General features: G+C 35.6%; 1 protein-coding gene across 8 annotated transcripts; it reads left to right on the top strand.

Moving 5' to 3' along the window:
- The first annotated feature begins 3,952 nt into the window (after positions 1-3,952).
- LOC145673547 (uncharacterized) lies at positions 3,953-22,398 on the top strand. Of its 8 annotated transcripts, none has more exons than XM_081743362.1 (3): positions 3,953-4,018; positions 12,886-13,437; positions 20,716-22,398. In XM_081743362.1, the coding sequence occupies exons 2-3, from the start codon at positions 12,959-12,961 to the stop codon at positions 21,350-21,352; spliced, it is 1,116 nt and encodes a 371-aa protein (XP_081599488.1). In that variant the 5' UTR covers positions 3,953-4,018; positions 12,886-12,958; the 3' UTR covers positions 21,353-22,398. The 8 variants fall into 8 exon arrangements, with proteins under 8 accessions (XP_081599488.1, XP_081599486.1, XP_081599485.1 ...); XM_081743360.1 differs by having other exon boundaries at positions 3,990-4,200; XM_081743359.1 differs by having other exon boundaries at positions 3,990-4,228.
- Positions 22,399-22,607: the final 209 nt, after the last annotated feature.

Below are 22,607 nucleotides of genomic sequence, written 5' to 3'. Positions count from 1 at the left end.
CGCATCCGCAGAAATGCGATCACACACTTCTTTGGCATTGGGTACTCTGCAAGATATAATCCGCCCACATTTGTTTTCACCAACTGTTGGAAGAAACATATCACTTGTCCTAATATTGTCTGTGTCATTCCGAATTTTCTCAATGGCTTCAATGAAATATTTAAGTGCTGTTTGTACTTTAATGGTAGGCCTGCACTGAATTCGATTATAGAAAATATTCACATGCGGCATTATTTTGTGAAAGAATTCTAACCAAAACATGAATTCCCTGTGTTGGATTTCTCTAGTTCTGAAAAGCACTCTTTCGAAACATTTTAATTTTCATAGACGGAATTGACGGTTCGTGACTTGAAATTCCATCGAGTAGCTGACCCACTCGGAATACGTCGTACAGCCACTTTTTCCAAAACACGATACACGCTGTGGGGAGCAGGAGGAAAAATGTGGAAAATCCTGAAAGACTACAGGAAAAAAAAAAACCTTGTCGATTGATTTTGAGATGCAGTTCTTTCCATTATCAAATTTAATTGGTTAACAATGGACGTAGTGTGCCAAAGGAATGTGTTCTTTAATTTTAGATTGTACGCCATTAATTGATTCCTTATTACCGATGCCCCATTAAATGTATGTGCTATAATTTTACTACGATCTGAATCTGTGTCAAAAATGTTCAATTCATTTAATATGCACTCCCGACAATTCTGGGCTCCCGGACCTTTAGGATTAAAGAAAATAAAAAAAGAGGAGAAAAGAGAGAACCGAGCGGCGAGCGCCACCAGTAAGCAGAAGAAAAAAGCGAGAAAGAGGAATACTTGGCGCTTGCGCAGAATGTCTTCGGGCTCAACCTAACTCAGCACGGTGGAAGCTATTCTGGGTGTAAAAAAAGGAATGTGGACAAGGCATATTGAGATCTTTGCTCCATGCTAGAGATATGTTTGTTGAGTAGGCTTGTATAGTTCAAGCGGGCTCCATTCAGTACAGCCCGCTCGGTTCGTTAGTACAACTTCCACACTGCGGAAGTCGCTGATAATTGCGCTCCACGCTCGAAAAAGATCGTCATGGGAAAGTTCTGTATTTTGTTAATTAACGAACAGTTTAAACAAATGAATAGATGAAAATTTTTTGAACTAAAATTAGTCTAACACAAATACACAAATATAGGAAGCGTGCTGTAGCCCGGTAGCCCTACGTCAGAAACCGCTACTGATACAATTGATTAAAGTATTTATGTTCCTCAAACTCTTGGGGGAGCAATTGCCCCCTTCCCCCCCTAAATGACGCCCCTGCTCAAACTATACGAAATGTGCTATATAGTGTCAATTTTAATGCTAGTACAGCCAGAAAAAAAAATATATCTCAGAGGTAAACCGACAAAAGCGTCTAAAATTTGGCAACGAATACTAAGCCTAACGAATTTTGGGACAGTGTTGTATTTTCCGATGAATCGAAGTCTAATATATTCGGATCAGATGACAAAAGGTGGGTATGGCAAAAGCCAAAGAGTGAATTGCAATCGCAACACATTGTCCCTGCAGTAAAACACGAAGGAGGAAGTGTGGTGGTTTGGGGATGCATGGAAACTTCTGGAGTGGGAAACTTAGTTTTTATTGAAGGGGCCATAGATGCTAATAAATATATTAGTGTGTTGCGCTATAACTTATGAAACAGTGTGTAGAGGTTGTGTATTGACAGTCTTTGTTTTCCAACTTGACAATGACCCTAAGCACTTCGCTTAAAAACTAGGGAATGGTTCCTGTATAACGCTCCTTGACAGCTTCTGACTCCGCCATAAAACCCAGATGTCAATGCTATCGAACACTTGTGAGATTATCTGGGCAATACAGTACAGAAACGCCGTCCTTCGAGCAAGAAAGCACTACAAAAGTTACTTTTGGATGAGTGGTCTAAGATTTCCCCAGAAATGACCAAAACGCTCGTTCGGTCGATGCCGATGCGACTAGAGGCAATTTCTAATGTTAAAGGTATGCACAGAAAATATTAAAATTTTGAATTTCTTATACAGATTGTTAGAACTTGTCGTGATTTGTAGTTCGTGTTGCTGTATGAATACGTCTTTTGAGTTGAGAAAGAACATTTATTTACTTCTGTCTTCTGAAGATTTTTAGTTTTGAACTTTTTACGAACAAACATAGTAAATTATGTAGATTTTCAAATGATTGAAACATTGTTTTTCCATTTCCTCTTACTTAATTATATACAACACCGATATCTATACTACCAGCATACTTATAGAACGAATTTCTGGTAAAGCCAATTAATATGATAGGAAATATTGATTTTAAACGTAAAGTTTGAAGGATCCAGCAAAGGTTACAAGATGCCAGCGTATTTTAATAGAAATGATTTTCCATCATACCAGCAACATATTCTGGAAAGTAGCAAGATACGTTGGATTATCTTTCATCTAAAATCAGCAGCTGTCGCTGGTCAAAACTTTTCCAGCCAGAAAGCCAGCATCTTCCTAAAAACCAAAAAGTTCCAGCAAGAAATTTCTGCTTCTTCCAGCAAAAATTACAACCTGGACAATCTTCTAAATCACTTTGTTTCTTATTTTGAGCAGATAATAATGGATTCACATCAAACATATTGAGGATTTATTAATGTTACTAGTAGTTAGAACAAAATCAAAGAAATTATGCTGCAACCGAGAATCATAGAGCTATTTTACGTAACGATGAGCGTCAACGCAATGCAAAATTTACGCTTTAGTTTATTATAATCCGTTTAACTGTTATAAATATTTGTGTATATGTTTGGAACTGTTGGACCAGAATATTTTGCGTAAGTTTCGTGCTTTGTTGCTGTATTTTCTGTACTTTTGATGGTTTAGGTATGCTAGGTTAGCTTGTCTTAGGTTATGGTATTTACATTAGGAGGAGCAAAATGCTGTGCTTAAAATTCGTACTTTCTTCCCATATTTTCTGTGTTTTTATTGGTTTACGTTAGGTTAGGTTAAATCAGATTATTTTCACTTAGGTTATGTTAGTACTTAGTAATTACACTTAAGTTACATCAACTCGTTCCTACCGTAAGCATGGTAATTTTTACCTGATTTTGGCCCCCAAATTCCAAAATAATCCCATTATTTGCATGCTTTCCTTTGCTTAACACTCCGCAGATTTTGCGAATGCGTGGTACGAAATAACGTTCTCGGGTAAGGCGGCATGAACTTTTCTGTTGTTCAATTTAAATTATTGTACTTACTTTCTGAAACACTTTATAGCAACATTGTCCGTTATGGGGCGTTTACACTTAGTCGATTTGCGTTCGATTCAGTTGAATTGACGTCACTTTCAACTTAATCGACCGTGTAAACAGGACTTCAACTTAATCGCTTGTTGATCGAAAGCGACTAATCGACTAGCTTCTGAATTGAAAGACGTTCTATTTTCTGTGGTCGATTCTATTTTCTTCTGCTATAACACCGCAAATTGTACCAATTACTTTTTGCTTGGACATCTTTAAAATTGCCAGTCGATTTCGAATCGACCAGAGGAGAGCGAGTCGACAAGCAGCATTCAATTTCGGTTGAAACAATTGAACACATCCATCGATCTCATTCGGTCTAGTTGCTTCGATTTAGTCGCAAATGCAGCGAGTCGATTTAGCCGTGCGACTAAATCGACCAAGTGTAAACGCCCCATTAGTTATCTACTGATATAATCGAACAGTGATGTCAACCTGAAGGAATATGAAATCCCATGTCGAGATGCATAAAATCCCATGTCGAGATGTATTTTACATGTGAATTTCTCACGGTATACTAATTAAAAGTATGCTATAATATTAAAAATTACATTTTTCTGTGTTTGTTACTTTTTACAATATCTAAATGAATAAGCCGTAAATTTCGATCTCCTTTAAAAATCCCATGTATGCTACTTATTATCTCTTTCAAAGAAAATCAGATCAAAAACTCACACGATATAGGATTTTTCCCACAAGTTGGCATCACTGTAATAGAAAAGGAAAATATGGCGAAGATTAAGTACTGAGTGTTAGTTAATGACGCACAGTCAAACGATGCATTATGACATGGTCAATGTATTTTTAATTTCAAAAATACTCCATTGCAGATACACATAAAACAATTTTCCCTTTGTTGCTTATAGGATGTAGGCTATGTCGAAGGTTTTTATTTCGTTAACTACTAGTGTTTCTGGAGAAGAAGAAAAAACAGTACGCTGACACGAACTTAAATATATAAGTAATAAATCAGGTTACTCATTCAATGAAAGATTTCTTACGTTTATCGGTCATTTTCATTGTTCTTTAGAATATGTTTCGCTGGGCCACATGGCAGTATCCTACTTAGAATGTAAGAAATTCACGGAATCCATCCGAAGTAATGGTTAAATAATAATTTCCTTCACTATTTGCGTGATAGTGCATTCAATAATAAGAGTAAGGCATTACTCGAACAGACTTTTCTGCGAAATTTTCAAGCATTTATTGCGTCTCCTGCTTTCCTTTTGCAGAACATACATGAAGTGAGTAGCTAGTGCATAAAACGTGAAGCTTATGCTACGTGGCCACTACAAAGCACGAATGTTATATAACCGAGTGAGAACAGGAGTGTAGCAGGGGCTTGAGCGAAGCTAGGGGATGCGTTCTTTGGTTGCAGGCGCGTCAGCGACGAGGGGCATTATCCAGGATAGCGGGAAAATACATAAAATATCCGTAATTTTTGTACATTAAAAAACAATCATAATAATTTTTACCCATAAAATGGATTTATTGGTTTTCCGTGTACGAATGACCCGCTGCGTGGAAAAATTCGCCTTTTCTGAATTTTTGCTTCTTTTCAACACTTCACACGATTGATTTTGTTTCAACATAACATGGAACGTACAAACTTTGTAATATGATGCTCTTTATCACACAATTCTTGGTAATGAAACTGTATGTTTGCATTACGTCCATTGCTAACACTAACAGCAGATTCCCGTCGTTCATTTCCACCTTCTTCGCATTCTTGTATACCTCCGACTTCCGCTTCAGCAAATAGTTACACTTAGAATACGTTCACTACTATTCAAATTGTACTTCAATATGATATCCAATGACAGAAATTACTTATATTCACACTCTTCTTCTGTTAGAAAAAGTGCTTCACTTCGTATTTTACCTATATATTTTTTTTTTTCGTAGAACCGCCTGCTCGAGTGAACGCAGTAGTAATAATAAAGGTAGGTTTCCTTCCCCCTCACAATCTTGCACTTAAAAGATATCCAGTGTTCCTTATTTCACAAAATATACCTTAGCGATCAAAAGCGGTTAGAATCTCCGCAGGGCTCTTTCTTTTGAACCTTTATCACAATTGATACCAAAACAATGTACTCAGTTCTGAAGTAATGGAACGTGTTGGCGATGATTTGAAATCCCATCCACTAATAATAATAATAATAATAAGTACAATGCAAAACATAAACGAACTTGTGCTGAGCGTACATTTGCGTGGTTAGTATCCGTGTGCTTTTTAAGTACCAAAATTACACTATATGGACGATACCGTGTCTTAAGAAAACTTGGTCGAAGTTCGAGAATCCAAAAACAAGGAAACCATTTATATCCTTACCAAAAGGTTTAATTAGCATTAATTACTGACATGCAGTGAAGGAATAGAAAAGAAATGATTTTAATAAGTTCCGTGTTCTAAACTTGGTAATGTCCCAGATATGGAAGACAGGAATTTAATTCTCACATTGAACTTAGAAAATTAGGCCATAATGTTGCATGAAAAAATGTTTTACAGCACTGCGCCGAGCGAGCTAAATGCATAAAAAATATTGTCATAATATCGTGCGAATAAACGTTTCAAAATATATGTTTTGTGACTCATCCGACAAAAAAAAAAAAAAAAAAAAATCCCTTTATTGAGACACGTAATTAAATCGGTACTAAGTGTTATTGCATTTAATTTTAAAGTGAATCAAAATTTATTTCACACCTACTGTGATGTTATTTTTACTAGCACCAAAAAAAAAAAAAAAAAAACTACTTCAAATATTTATTAATTATTGTTAGTGGCGTATTTAGGGGGCTACTAGGCTTAATCCCCCCGAAATCTTACTATAGTAAAGTAGATGAAATATCTTGCACAATTTTCACATTTTCAGGCAATGCCCCCCCCGAAACAAAATCGTTTCTACGCCACTGATTATTATAGTTCAGCTTTTGGCCCTGATAAAGTTTACGAACGCGAGAACCGGTGGAAACTCGGAGTATTCGGAAGTTACAGGTGTGATGATAATCTCTTTGCAGTTAAACAGTGCGCTGCGCGTAGGTGATCATTATTTTGTCTTTGAAAAGTGTTGTTGAGTGAGAGTTCTGCTTCAGCTCACGGTCCATTTTGAAAAGGAGTAGAATCCAAAACACTATATTATTAAAATCGTACTGGAATGCAGTTTTACAATATTTAACTACTTGGTGGATTATTATTTTAATTTTTTTTTCAGTATTTTAGAAATCATCGTTTATCCCCTAAGATATTACTCGAGAAATTTGTTTACCTCAAGTAACAAGATTTTGTCATTTTGTATCCTTCACTTTAAATGAATGTCATTACCTACCGTCTTCCTTCTTTAAACAAAAGATGGTGGACGAATACATGGTTTCTGTTATACTTAGTTCCGTTGGTATTTAGATAAGTCTCTTTGTAGAATCGAAACTGAATTTAAAAGTTATTTAGTTTCTAGTCATATTGGGTTAGGTTAGACTCCAAATATTTAGTCCTCCTCGTCTAAACCGGAAGTTTTTCCTATATTTATAAAGGTGTACGGTCCATGCGAAGATGCCAAGATACGAGTATATTGGGTTTATCCCCCAGTGAGGGATAAGCCAAGATACGACGGTAGCAAGGGTTTGGTGTCGAGCTATTTAAATAGATTTGGGTTTTCCTCCGGCATCCCACCGCCAATGACGCGCCACACGATACGATTACAACTGAATATTATATATGGAGGTCTGACCGCCTTCAATAGCCGGGGTTTGGAAAATAACCATGTCTTTCGTAGCCTCAAGGGACTTCACCAAATCTAAATATAAAATAACTCGCGCACACAGAGGTTGTCTGGAAAGTAAGTGTAAAGTCGTACTGCATAGCTAAATGTGCATGGCAAACAAATCAATATAGCACTCACACAATGTTAGAGCTTACCTGAAATAAGCTTTTATCCGTACTACATTACGAATATATTCCAATAATAAACAACAGTGTACTTACGTCACTTATTGATTGCACTACGCATGTAAATTAGAGAATTAATAATACACTACTTTTGATTAAAAAATATTTTAAAATGATATGAAAGATATCGAGTTATTAATATTTCACATTCGCAAACAACACTTAAATTTTGGACAATAAGCATACGTATATTATATATGTATTTCACTTACTGGCCCATATTTAAATAAAGTACGGTCACATTACGCTATTTGCGTCGCGTAAATGAAAACAAAATTTATATCGATGAGGCGATAATGCAGAATCCAAAAACAATCCATCCATCATTCCATAGTGAAAGTTTCCAATTTCTTTCCATACTGCTGCTTTCCTAACCTTCGTAGATTATCGTTTGCCCATAGTTTACCGTATGCAGTTATATAAAATTTATAAACTAGCGTGTGCCTTTTTGATAATAATTCTTCCTGAACGAATTTTAAATATTCATGATACTTTCAGACAATTAATAGCGCAGTTTTAATATTCGTAAAAGATAGATATTAACTTTTGATTTTTACGTATTTCTGGTAAGGAATACTCATCGTCCTCGTCCCATTTTGAGTTCTACCGACGCACTACCCGCCTCTCTCTCATTCACGTTTTGTGTAGACAAAGAGAGCGGATTAATACAAACGTTATTGGGAAATAGTTTCTATAAAACTACACTTTATTATTAAATATTTTAGCCAGTTAAACACCATTAGGAGAATTGAATGTCTATTAATTAAGCGATTAATACGTAAACAGTGGATAATTCACTGACTATCAATTAATCACTGATAATTGAACATAATATTTTGGACAGCAGACTGCGTGGGTGTGAGTGAGGGAACGAGCAAATAACTTTCCAAATAGGATTCGGCAAGAGGTGCTGAAATGACTTGAGAAGAGAGCCACCTTCTGCGTAGAAAAATTTCATAGTTTCGCTCTTTTGCAAATTTCGACTGCTTAAGCACTAATTCCAGGAATTCCTCTTGTAAATACGAGGCTTCCTTAACGATTACACAACTTTAGTGTCACATCTTAAAAACAATCAGATCTCGTAACACAGGAACACAAAATTTTGTATCAAACATCACTAGAAACTTTGAGGTTTCCTATTTATTCTGGTTTATCATGTTATACATTTTTAGAACATGGCAATATTAGAAAGAGCAATACGTATTATATAAAATTCGCAGTAAATAAATAAATAAATAAAGGTTAACGAGACAGGCATGCAAAATGGAAGTCATGCATAATATTTCAACTACTATATTTTGTTTATTAATAGTATTTTTTTATATATAAAAAAAGCCATCACTACCCTGTATCAATTCATGTTAACTTTTTCATAAATGAAAAAAAAAAGTGGAAGCAATTCTCTAGTTCGTATTATGTGGTGGAGTTTTGTGTAAAATGTATTTTCGTGAGATCAGCGTAGTAATTGAATATCGTGGAAAGTTTTCTTCGTGATTCCCTTCCTTCGTATAATCAGTCGCTAGCAAATAATTTTCACATATGGGCCATTCCACGCGAAAGTGAGCCTGAACCCAAATTTTCGAAAATTGTTAAAATCAATGCATTTTTAAGTATATATGAAGTAAATAGAACGAAATTTACTTTTTTACAAAGAAAAACTTATTTATACTTAGAATTCATGTAAAATTTTAAGTCTGAGTTGTGAATTTGTAACATGTCAGCTGGGAGGAAAATTTTTATTCTTGTTATCGGCAACATTTTACGGTATATTGTGCATGTTTGGCTGAAGTAACTTCGAGCTATTCAAGATGCTTCTTTTTGCTGCAAGCTGCAGTTGAAATAGTGTTTACAGGATAAAAATTGTTTATAATATCATTAAAGATATAAAGGTCAACTTGAGTGTCCTGCCCGTGACAGAAAACTACCAAAAGTTATTGTACTGAATTACTAAATTTGTGAATGTGGTTCGTACTTAGTAGAAGTAACAATTTTCACGTGTACTTCACATTTACCAAATTTTGGACTAATGCTAACAATATTATTTCGATTTATTTCAATTTGAAAACTTGTCCTGCCCGTGACAGTGGGCATGCCACTGGTGGTATAGTTTGTGTACATTGGTTATTCACGATAGAAAATTATTCCATGTGTACTAAAATAAAGTTTTCTAAGCATGAACATTATTTACTTAAATAGAGGATTATGTACACCTGTCATATAAATATTATCATTAGTGTCACCTTTCTGTTCGTTTCAAGGGAGCAGTAGATGGGATTGAAGTACGTACAAAGCGGCCAGTATGGAACTTTGTGAAACAAAACAAAATAATTGTAGAATGTGCTGCTAATTTCGTAGCAGCTTTAAACTCTTCGTTTCAAAATATATCTGTTTTACTACTATCATCAGCAGAAATTGAAAAAGAAAAAAAAGACGTTTTGAATAAAAAGACGGGAAAATGCTCTTGTCAATTGAATGTCCTCAATCAAAACAGTTATTCCTGCAATTTGACAGTGAAAATTTGGTAGTTCGTCGAACTTTTAAATTAGAGCTTCATCCGTATAAAATCTTTAAATTTCTAACAGACTTTTATTCAGATTCTGAAAATGGTGACTCCAAAAACCATGAAGGTATCCTGAGGGACGACTTACAAGGCTTGTGCATGTTAACAAGTCTTGTGTTAGACCAGCTGTTGAAGATATAACACAATAAACATTTTTGTTGATGGGATTTTTCACTAGTGGACAGAAAAAGAAAACATAGACATGCAACTATCGCACAAAGCCCAGTAGAAGAGGACGAAGAAGTCAAGGAAATTCGTATGAAGACCGTCAGCGATTGCGGTAAAGTTTTCAAGACTGTTGAAGATGTGTCTTACGTGCATTTCGATCAAATAATACCTTTGATACCAGCAGTTCTGTGACCCGGGGGGGAGGGGAGGCGAGCGTGGTTACGGCCCCGGGCGTCAAAGTAAGGGGGTGCAAAATTCAGGAGGAAAAAATAATATATATATAAAATGGAACGAAAACAGTATTAAAAAGTGCTCAAAATCAACGAAAAGCAGAGTTTATTTTTGAAAATTTTCTTACGCATCACTCCAACCATGGTGACGCTCTGCGGCTGGTCTGTCGTTCTCACTCATATTTACGGGGGTGCCGTCGCGACACGTCGTATACTCTCGCCCCGGGCGCTGATTTTCCACGGCACGGGCACTGGATACCAGTGTGTTTTGTACGAATTTCCCTACAAGGTGGGTGCAAATGGGCAAATAAAACCATTTCCTAAAGTGTAGGTGGTGAGAAATAAGTGTACGGCATATTATTATTTTTATGTGGTAAAAGCGAGCCTCAACTAAAGTAAATATAATTATTTATGTAAAATGCTATAACAGAACAGCAGAAATTAACTTATTTTCCATTTTGTTTCATTTTTGAAATCATTCTTATTGAGATGTGTGTTGATTCACACGATGTCCTGACCGTGACAACCATGTGTCCTGCCCGTGACACAGTAAAGTTTAGTTTATTCATTAAATAAATATTTGGCAAATTTCTATTATGTGAAGTTTGTTTAAAAATTTCATTATTTATACATTTCCGTTTAAATAAAAACATTTTGAGTTAAGAATTCACAGAGTTTTGTAACATTCACTTGGTGTGTCGAAAGTCACTTCTCTTTTTTGTCCCCACCCGTGACAGACATTTAGGAATTAATATTTTCTACTCTAAACAGAAAAAGATACTGAAAGCATCAGCTACATATACTCCTAAGTCTGTACTGCTCATATATCATACAATTAGCAGAATTTATGTTGTACTTTTGGAAATATACAACTTTAAAGTATCAAAAATGTAGTGTAAATGTCCTGCCCGTGACGATGGAATGGCCCATATTTAGAAGGAATAGTTGGTGTCGGATGTTTCTGTTGTACATTATACAAATAGTAATCCAAAGCATTGAAATATATAAAGTACCTCCGCATGGAAAAGAATTTTATCTCTTTCGCAAAATGTTTGTTTCAAATTTATGAGCGTGATATCATAAGACATAGTTTGTCGACAATTTTGCCGTAAGAAAACATCCACATGGCTAGCTGATACACCTAGTGACTCTTTGAAATTCAAGTATATTTCAAGATTGGTAAATCTGTACAGGAATGAAAGAAAACAAAACACATTTTGTTTTGGAACACGTTTTTGCATGTGATGAAAGTCTCCATATTTTGGCCGCTCCGTGTTTATACTTAATTAGTATTTACAGTGTTAATATGTCATTCTAGTAATTTACTGTAGCAATGAAGAATTCAGAATGTTTTTCTTAGAGATGAAAAGAAATACTGGGAAACACTGGTAGCCCTTGTTAGTTCCTATCCGGAAAGGAATCACCTTTGGGGATTTTGTAGCTTCGGGAGGTGGTAAGCAGTCAATGTGGTACGAAACAAAAAAACTTTCTAATAACTTTTATATAAGGGATGAGTTTTTGTAACAGCTATTAAATAAGAGACCAAAAATTACGTATCACTGAAACCAATTTTTATAAAACAGAAGTAAAATAATGTTGTTTATTTGTAAAGTAGAAAAACTGACCGTTCCGATCGTAAAAGAAAAATATTTAAATGAGTAGGCATTTATATTTGTAAAATAAATTTGTATTGTAAATTTCATTAAGTAGAAGGGTAATAGAGTTCTCTAAATTTTCATTTACTTTAATTTTAAAAACAAATGGATGTTTCGTTAACATATATGCCGATGGGACAGTGCAATGTTAAGTTTTGGTCGTATTGATGTTGCTTTAAATATCGAGAAATATCTCATCGCAAAACAAAAGTGCTATAAGAGCAGATATCGTTTTGTTGAATATTTCAGTTCAGTAAAGTATATCGTATACCTACGCTTATACATACTATGTTTCGGAAAATTAAGATAGGTATGCGCTGTACTGTAAAAAGCTTAAGTGGGTATATGCCGAATTACATCCTATACAAGAGATTTCTAGATGCAATTTGTTTCTGGTGAGAGCCTTCTGTGCGAAGGATTTAAAAAGAAAATTAAAGGAAAAAAGCATTAATGGTACACCGATAAAATGTACCTGTGAATAGCAAAACAAATATAGTAATGTTCATGAAACGTTATATGTCCCTATAATATACTTGTACGTAAAGTAGAAGTATACTTTGATTGACTTTAACAACATAAAAAAGAAAGAAGATAACGGATATTGGTCAGTATTTCGATATTTCGGTATGGTTTTCTAGTCTTTGGTATTCAGGTATATAGGTATTTTCGTTGTAGGGGAATTTCAGATACTTTAAAATAGTAGTTTCGTTACATTTTGCATCCCTAGTCTGCTCCCAAAGAATTGTCCCCGCTAACATAATCCCATCACAAATGGAACTTACGGGAAAGTTCTCGAACACAGGTTCCTCCATAAATCTTCCTAGGTAGGTTGGTTTCTTTCCGTACCAAAGTTTAACATTTAATTCACATAGTATTGCCGAGAAAGCTGTAGCAAGTAAAGGCGAGTTAGAGCCCCGCAGGGCACGTTGTTTTCTGTCTTTATTATTGCTAAATGGGAAGGGAAACAAGTATTCTAGAAACTTGCCGGAACTTAGCGATATTTTCTCTCTGCATGGCAATAAATTTTGATAAAACGAATAACATTTTTCTTATTCTTTTCAGATTTGTTTGTTTTTGTTTAACATTAAGTGGTGAAGTTTCAAATGTCCAACTGGAACAATATTTAGCTAGCGAAATGTCTTTTCAGTATTTGAACCTTGCTTGTAATGAAACTGAGATGGAAACAGAAAACGTTCCTATTAAAGTTAAGGTAAAAACAGAGAACGAGCCATTTGAAAAGTGTAATTATAAACTATGTACGAGTAACACTAATGATGATAAAGATCCTCTTGCATTACGTTTGAAATATAAAAAAACACAAAGTGGAATGGAAGTGAAGAATATCGCTTCAGAAAGTAATCAGGATGAAACAATATCAGATTGGAAACTGAATTCGAGAGCAATATGTTTGGTCAAATGTTTGTCAACAGCTGAAATACTTGCAACAATGAAACGTTTTCAGAATGACATCAAACCAAAGTCTTCCGATTTTGCACACAATACGAAACAGTTAAGCAGTGACAACTCTGCCAGGATTGGAGACCAGATCGATCACGAAAAGGACGTTGAGGAAATTGATGATAGAGAAGCATATAACAATCCTCAGGCCCTCAGGTACGTTTAATCTGTTTCTTTAATCATAGTCATGTCTATATAAATATTTCTCTTCAACTGTTGCAATACTTAGTTAAATATTGTTTACATTTAACTTAAACAGAGTTAATGGAATTGCAAACATTTGAATAGATAAAATAACGGAACCTAATGCTTAATTATGTATGAGATGAGACAATTTGGCAATGAAATAAGTTTCCAAACGTAACGGTGAATCACTATAAACCTCCTCCTTATAGCAAGCCTTGAGTGCTATAATTGAATACTGACAAGCTACTGTGTAATGCCAAGAGCAATTCTTATTAAAAGTGCTCGTAAGTAAAACGATCATTCAGTAATACTTTAATCAAGATAAATTTGCTATCAAATCTCAAAATTATTTAACAAGAGTTGTTAAACACAAACTGCAATAGGAAATAATGGTATTTTACGAGCATAAAATTCAGTAATAAGTTTTCTATTATTGACGGCAGTACCTTACTGGCTTACCTATAACAGTACCCTCTCACTCAAGATACTTTCGTGATACAAAAGCTCATATAGTGCGCGACAAAACATTACCATCTTTTTCCTCAAAGGTGAAGATTTAGCGTAATATTTGTCCCTACTATGAATCCTTCTTTGTAACTAGATTCCGGCGTTGCCACTCCAACTCTGATAGAACTATATTCAGCTCTGACTATGCGTAACCCCAGTCGTGTAGAAGTTAAGCCAAGCTCTCGGTGATTGTGTCATGACTTCCCGGAGCGTTCAGCGTTGGTTTAACAAGTTTAAGGTCGATGATGAAACACTCGAAGACACATTACATGCGGGAAGACCAACACATGTAAAAAATGAAAATCTGCAAGCAGCAATTGAGGCGAACAATGGCCATATATGTGAGAAACTAGGACTATAATTCAGTTTGAGTGGAAGGACTATTCGGCAGCATCTTCATCAACTTGGGAAGCACTACAAGTTGGGTCGGTGGGTTGCACATGATTTGACTGCGGGGCAGAGAGCAACGCGAGCAGACACTGTGTTTCTTTGCTGTCTTGTCTGAGAAAGTAGCCATTCCTGGACAAGGTGTTGACATGTGACGAGAAGTGGGTCCTGTAGGAAGCTCCACGGCGCCGGTATCATTGGTTAGCATCTCATAGACCGGTTCCAAACAGCAAAAGCAGCAGTACACCAGAAGATGGTATTCCTGTGTTTGTTGTACTGCTCTCGACATCGTGCATCGGGAACTGTTTCCAGCTGGTCAGAGAATGAATGCAATTGTGTTCTTTCAGCAGTTGAGCCATGTTGAAGAAAAACAATACTCTGGAGCTAGCAGTACTGAATCGTAAAGAGGTTCTCCTGTTACAGAGTAACTCTAAACCCCACGTATCTAGGATGACTTTTGACACCATTCTACGCCTTGGATGTAAAACACTATTGTCTCTTTCATCCTCCGCGCACATTGCGTCGTCTGGTTTTCAGCTCTTCCCTTTCTTGTCATTCATCTTCGAGGACGCCAGTTCAAATCACTAGTAGAGTTGCATTTGATACATTCTTGGCTTCACTTCCCACCAACTTCTACCGGAATGGGTTCCATGGCCGTGGCAGAAGTTAATGGATGCAGATGGGGAGTATTTCATCTTTGAGGTACGTCCTAGGTGATATATTGATTTTGAAAGGTGGTGGGTAAAAAAGTATCAGAACGTTCTTGGTTATCTTGATACTTTGGTCAGCTTAAAACACAAATTACTTTGATATAAATTATGTCGGGAAGTATGAAATTGTTATTGAATATAGCAAAACTTGTCTATTCCCAGTTCATGCCTTTGCATTATGCTTTCACCATAAGTGACGTGAAAGCATGGTCTAGATAGAAGAGGGAGAGTATGTAGTGTATACTTCCTTAGATCTTCCACTTCACTGGGAATATCGTACAAGTACTGCGTAAGGGAATATCGTACAAGTAAATTTATTTACTTACTCGACCATCAAATACTGCTTTACGTTCCCAGTTACCTCCCGCCCTGCCGTTTTCTCCCTCACATCATTTGACTCTTCAGAAGGAATGCGATATATTTCATGCCAATGTTAGCAATTGACTGCAATATTTTATACTGAGTAGCGCTCGGTATTTGTTTCTCTGTTTTTTCTACATTAGTAACAAGGGATTTTCTGAGAAAAATTGCTCCAAACCCCTACAGGTACGCTTTTCCTACGCCTAATTTATTCTTGTTTCCTACCATTCTTCATAATAAGTTGAATAATGTATGGTGCACCGCAACACTTCTTCAGATTACTATTATTTCCAAATATATTAACAGTTGTCACAATACATCAGATGGATCCAGCGGTACAAACTTGTCGCAAAAGTAATGACAAATTTCATTCATCCCACTGGATCCATCTGATAACTAGGAGATAGGCCTATAATAAAACATAAGAGAAAAATACCTCATTCTACCCTCCATTACATGCATCAATTTACGACTAAATAACATGAATATTTACTTTCATTTATTTGAAATTTCTCACGTTACATTTTTAGTACCCATTTTTCAGATTATATCGAAATATACGTTACAGTGTAAAAAAAGTGTATGGAGAGAAATGACCCCTTACCCCTGCCTACATATGCCACTGCTTACATCTGAGTTACGTATATGTCTGCTTCAGTTATTCAAAGAAGTTTCAAATACAGTTTATGAAGAACGATACTCGAAATTCTTTCTAAAAAATCAGAAAAGAAAGTAAAAAGAGCCATAAATTATAACTTTCCAGCAATAAGGATCATGACTATTAATCGTGTTGATAAAAAATATTCGAGCAACTAATTTTATTAGATTAAGTTAGCGGGTCTCTTAAAAACAGGATAGTGAAAACGAGGACTCAGCCGTTTAGATTATCTGAAACAAATTGACATTAGCAGGAAATATCTTTCTTCTACATCATGCTGCTTTCTGCTATTAGATTTGCGAAACACAGAAAGTTGTTTCCAAGTAGTACCGTTCGAACACAACGTAGAGTTCTTTCCCATAATGGTTTCTTTCCGGTGGTACTTCAAAGTACTGTCTGTAAATATAGGGTTAAACAGAAACATTGCAAACGGTGCTTAATAATTGATTAATGCAATAGCAGGCATATACTTATTAGGATAATGTGTCCCTTGATTCGTTTATTAAATAATTAAGTATAAATTTGATTGGGTCATTGCCAGTGAACAATTGAATAGCTAATTTAAGATCTTCAATAAAGGGAGCAAATGAGTTTTATTTTAAGGAACTTTTGTTGGATTTATTCATAAGCGACATTTATATCGTTATTTACTAGAATAGATCGCGTCATTAGATAAGTAATGTTTGCCTGTATTCTATTGTATGGAACGAATGTCAGTTCAGCGTAGCCAAAATGATAAGTATATGGATTATGTGAAGATATTTTTCGTTTCTAAGATTACAAATAACAAGGGCGCCTGAGATATATGCGTAGCGTAAGAAATAAAGCAGATGACTTTCGATAGATGCTGGGAGGGCATTTTCCTTCATTAAGCTAGCTCTATTTTCGTTTATGTTTTTCCCCAATTCGAACTATTTTTTCTTAGTTAAGTTCTCTGTATTATTATTATTATTAAAGGTATTCACATTGATATTTGTCATGATGCTAGTCTTAACTTGTTAGCATGTACTTATTGTACACGTATGTTATGAGATCAGTTCTCTACATGCCACGACAAGAATGAGTTTCCTGTGTGGTTACACCTTTAGACTCCGAGGTACCACGAAAGTTCTCCTGTCATTATAAAAATTCTTACTTATTGAGCAGTAAAATTACATACAAAAGTAAGAGAAAAGTTATGTCTTACTGGTCAGACAGGAAGATTAAAGCAAACTCGTGGTGTCCTTTCATTGTCCTTGCCTGAGTTCGAAGCATTGCGTGCAAAATTGTTTCATCTCTACAGAAACAAGTAAGACAAAATAATCGCAAGTATCTCTGAGTGAAACACATACTGTCTTCTCCCTATTTGACTAGAATTTACTTTACACATATACGAACCAAACCAACGCTGAAGTGCATAGTTGTTCATCGGTAATTTGCGTACTGTAATCAACAAAGATAAAGTGTGAATGTATGTTGGAATACATTCTAATAGACATCTTTTAAATTTTCCTTCTATTGCTGTTTCGTTTGTAGTAATCTACCTGGATTCTACGCTTTTACTGGAAGTAACTAGCCAGCGTCCTTCACACGAAAGGGAAGAGTACATCACTTGAAAATACCATTAAGAAACACAACACTTCAGAAGCATTTGCATATTTAAGGAATTCTTGGCCTGTTCTCGAAGAGTTTAAAAATTCTTTCCAGATATTCATATGTTTCATATATGGAAAAAACTATATTTGACAACGTTATGTAAACCATTCAAGAATATAAAATGAGATGAACTATTGTTATTTCTGTTTTGTGGATCAGATTCTGAAGCAGTTACTTTCTGGTTTTATTGTGATACACATATGTGCGAAAATGCGATGATTCCGAAAGCTATGCACCCTTTCTGTTTCAAAGCAATAGATTAGAACTTAATGAGGACATATACTAATGTATATGGTTAACTGCAAGAAGCTGTCTCTATTCTTTAGGCTGAAATACTAATGTATATGGTTAACTGCAAGAAGCTGTCTCTATTTTTTAGGCTGAATCTTTGGGCCAAACGAGGATTGCATTATATTTAAATTTAGCATCCGGTTCAACACCGGGACTATATGAGACATGGACCTACTGCCTAACCTTTTATCCGAACCACATAACCTCCCACTAGGAATCGAACCTTGTTCTTCCTCGTCAATATCACGTACTCCATCTGCATGGGTGCTCATTAGCCAAGCGAGGATAATGAGGATAAAACGCCCGCTGTGATTCTTCTTTAAATAAATAATTAGTTCTATGCTAAAGTTTTTCAGTTTGGATACATGTAACCGATGACTTATCTTTACTTTTTTCCTTCCATTTTATGTGCAGTCTTCAGGTAAAGTTTTCGTCTATGCCAAACTGTGTTTGCGTGCCTTATAGTGTTAATTATGTGTAAATATCTTTGCGATAAGTCTGCTTATTCAATTCTAACGCTTCTTTCACATCACTTGGTTTTCCATATTGTTTCTGGTTCCATTCTCAAATGTCTATTCCAACATTGGGCAAAAATTCGATCCTCTTACTATTCACAGAGAGAAAATTGGAGTGGGTAAAGTTATAGTAAAATCTAGCCTAATAGTCTCGGTTGAATAACATTTGTTGGAAAATGAATGTGGGAAAAGAATGTTACAAGTTGTAAAATAACTTTGTTTCTTGTTTCCTGATACGATGAACATATCTTTGTTACGGAGGGCAATTGCTATTTACGCCATAAAAGTGGTAGCAGGTTAGTTCTTCGTACTGTATACATTAACAATATACAGCTGTGATTTATACATTTTAATTTTCCTTTCAGTTCGGTGTAACAACTCTTTTAAAAAATTAGTAAAGTTAGATTATTATCTTAAGTCTCTATGCCTATAAGTATCTAATAATATTCTATTCACTAATTTATCCTAATAATTTCCTTTGGTGTGATTGGTTGTGGATGAACTTGCTATTTACGTGTGCTTCATACAATTTTAATGGAGGAGATAACTCAAATATTCTTGTTAATGCCAATTTTCGGAGTAGATCACTCTCAAATGTGTTCATGATACACTTTTTCGTTGTTTTTTCTAGAGTGTTAATTAACACCATTCAATGTACTGTTCCGCAAAGAATAAAAATGATATATATTAAGGACGTATGAATTGTTTTAGGTTATCTTTGACTGCTTGTCTAATTTCACGCTCTTACCTATTTCTCTTTTTTTAATGGTGTTTTATTACTACATAGAATGCAGAATTTCCCCTTTGTTTACTAGGGTAGTGTTGCCAGATGTAACCGAAGATGTAAATCAACTTTTTACAATTCACATAAATTGACTCATAACTCATACGCAGTGGCGTATTTAGGGGGGGGCTTCCGGGCTTAAGCTCCCCCGAAATCACTTACTATAGTAAATTATATTAAATATCATGCAGAATTTTCACATTTTTAGGCAAAGCCTTCCCCCCCCCGAAAGTTAGCAAAGCCCCTCCTGAAACAAAATCGTAAATACGCCACTGCTCATACGTATGGATGTTCTGTCGTTAATTTTCAGCTTGTTTAGTTGTAGTAGCTTAGAGAGTATGGAGCAATAAAAAGAGTTTTTCATTTCCACCGATAACTAATCGGATGAAGCCTCTGTAAAAGGTAACTATGGAAATCGTAGTTTTCATAAATTAACAGTCAGAATTGGCAACACTGCTGACGTTGCGGTGCATCAAAAGGTGTGTCAAGGATTTGCGTACATTATACAATTCCTGGAAACAATGAAAAATAAACTTTGAAATTATCATGATAAAACTTTTCTTTACATGCACACGGGAACTGCTATTCATTTCAATTTGGTTACTTGTAAAGGAAGAGGTATACAAGAACAATCCTCGAACTATACAAGATCTGGTAACGAACATTCGCCGTGCCATTGGCAGCCTTAACACTTCGTAAAGTTGCTACCAGCATGGTGGAAAGTCTGAACCGATGTTTCAATCAAAAGAGGGGTCATTTTCAGCAACTATTATAGAGTTGATAACTCATTTCGTGAATGAGCCGGATGCATAGTAAACCAGTGCTGATAAATGCATGGAAGTAAAAATTTTATCATGCTAATTTCCAAGTTTGTTTTTCGTTGTTTTCAGGAATTGCATTTTGTAGACAAATCTTTTACACACCTTTTAATGCACTGAAATGGCAGCAGTGTTGCCAATTCAGAGTGTTAATTTATGAAAACCACGATTTCCCTAATTCCTCCTTATAGAGGCCCCATCGGATTAGTTATCGGTGGAAATTATTATTTTTTTTCTGATCCATAGTGTACAAACTACTCCAACTAAGGAAGCTGAAAACTAAGGACAATCAATTAACGTGTTATGATTCAATTTATGTGTTTTGCAAAAAAAAAAAAAAAAAAAAAAAAAAATTACACTTTCGGTTACATCTGGGAACACTGCGCAGTTCCTAGTGTACTCCAATCGTGCTTCCTAGTTTAAATATGTATATATATGAACAAGGCCTCATTTTGGTATAACCATTATTTATGTATTGCTTGAGGTTCCAAAGTTGTACCTTCTTAAACTTCGTGTTGCGTTGTATATTGGACACCCTTTATAACGTATAACGTTTCTTCATCTTCATATTTTTAATGTACAGGTTGGAGCAAGAGTGTGGAAATGGATTCATTGAAAAACCATATTTGACAAACCATATGTTAATACATCCATACCAAAAGTCTCATACGTGCCAAAAATGTGGAAAGGGATTTAAGCGTCGGTCAAATTTGTCAAGACACATGTATATACATACAGCTGAAAAATCTCATACCTGCCAAGAGTGTGGGAAGGGTTTCAGACGTAGATCACATTTGGCGGAACACATGTTTATACATACAGGTGAAAAACGTCACGCATGCGAGAAGTGTGGAAAAGCATTTAACAAAATGTCAAATTTATCATCACACATGTTTTTACATACAGGTGAAAAACCTTACGAATGCGAAGAGTGTGGAAATAGATTTAGTCATAGGTCATACTTGGTAAGACACATGTCAGTACATACAGGTGAAAAACTTTACACGTGTCAAGAGTGTGGAAAGGGTTTTAAGGGAAGGTCAGGCTTGGCAAGACACAGGTTAATACATACAGGTAAAAAACCTCACAGTTGCCAAGACTGTGGTAAGGATTTTAGGCTCAGGTCACATTTGACAAGACACATGTTAATACATAGAGGTGAAAAACCTCACAGTCGCCAAAAGTGTTGTAAGGGCTTTAGGCGTAGGTCACATTTGTAAAGCCACAAGCTTATACATACAGGTGAAAAACCTCACACTTCGCAGGAGTGTGGAAAGGTATTTAGTTAAAGGACAAGTTTAACAACACATATGTTTTTGCATATAGGTGAAAAGACTTAATCATGCCAAGAGTGTGGCTATACATTTAGTGGTAGGTCGTACTTTGTAAGACATGTTAATACATACAAGTGGAAACCTTTACACGTGCCAAAAGTGTGGATAACATTTAGTCATAGAGGAAAGTTGGTTTCACACGTTAATATACACAGGTGAAACACGACACAGGCCAAAAATGCGGAAAAGTATTTACTCTAAGATAAAGTTTAACAACACATTTTATTTCGATCAGAAGAAAAGAATCACACCTGCCAATAGTGTAGAACTGGATATAAGCGAAGGTCAAGCTTGGGAAGACGTTAATATATGCAGTTCAAAATCCCCACATAGGCGAGAGTGTGGTAAGGGATTTAAGCGTGGGTCACATTTGGCAAGGCACATGTCTATATATACAGGTGAAAATTCTTATACGTGCCAAGAGTGTGGAACTAATTTAGTCGCAGGTCAGAAAAAGACATTTTAATATATACCCGTAAATGTCTTAGACGCGCTGACGGTGTCAAAGAAATTTAGTACTAACTCGGGGTTTCAAAGACGTTAATGTATTCGGGTGAAAACCTTACATCTGCTATACGTGTGGAAACATCTAGCCGTAAGTCAGGTTTAGCAAGATACATGTCAATATAAACGAGTGACAAACGTCGGACTTGGTAGACTGTTAAGAAGAATTACGCAGTTGGTCAGATTTGGTAACGGTCATGACATTACATACAAGTGAAAAGTACCAGAGTGCAAAGAGTGTATAGGGAGTTTAAGGGTAGATCAAATTTGACAAAACATGTTAATACATACAGGTGGAAAACCAAATATGTTCCAAGAGTTTGGGTAAATATTTCTTCCATGGACACGATTAGCAATCATTGTACTATGTACTCCTGGAATTCCTCACGCTTTCTAAGATTAATAAAAATTGACTTAGTCGTAGCTTAGTTTTGAATAGACGTATTAATGCATAGTTATGAAAACATCAAAAGTGGGGAAAGAGATGTCATACGTCTAATTTGGCAGCGTCCATATCTGTATGTACTAATGAGTTCTTCACACGCAGGAAAAGTAGAAAGAAGTATATTCAAAGTCAAAGTTAGAAACGTTAAAATATAGGTAAAGTACATCACATGTGCCACTGGTGTGGAAATAA

The sequence above is a fragment of the Thermobia domestica genome, chromosome 16 (assembly GCF_964235325.1).
Source record: "Thermobia domestica chromosome 16, izTheDome1.hap1.1, whole genome shotgun sequence".
Lineage (NCBI taxonomy): Eukaryota > Metazoa > Arthropoda > Insecta > Zygentoma > Lepismatidae > Thermobia > Thermobia domestica.
Note: the sequence above shows the minus strand (reverse complement) of the source record. Positions and strands in the feature narration are given on the sequence as shown.

Bases quoted from the DNA above. Each gene is read 5' to 3' on its own strand.
- LOC145673547 (XM_081743355.1), top strand. The intron at 13,438-20,715 runs GTACGTTTAATC...TTTAATGTACAG, and splicing joins AACAATCCTCAGGCCCTCAG to GTTGGAGCAAGAGTGTGGAA.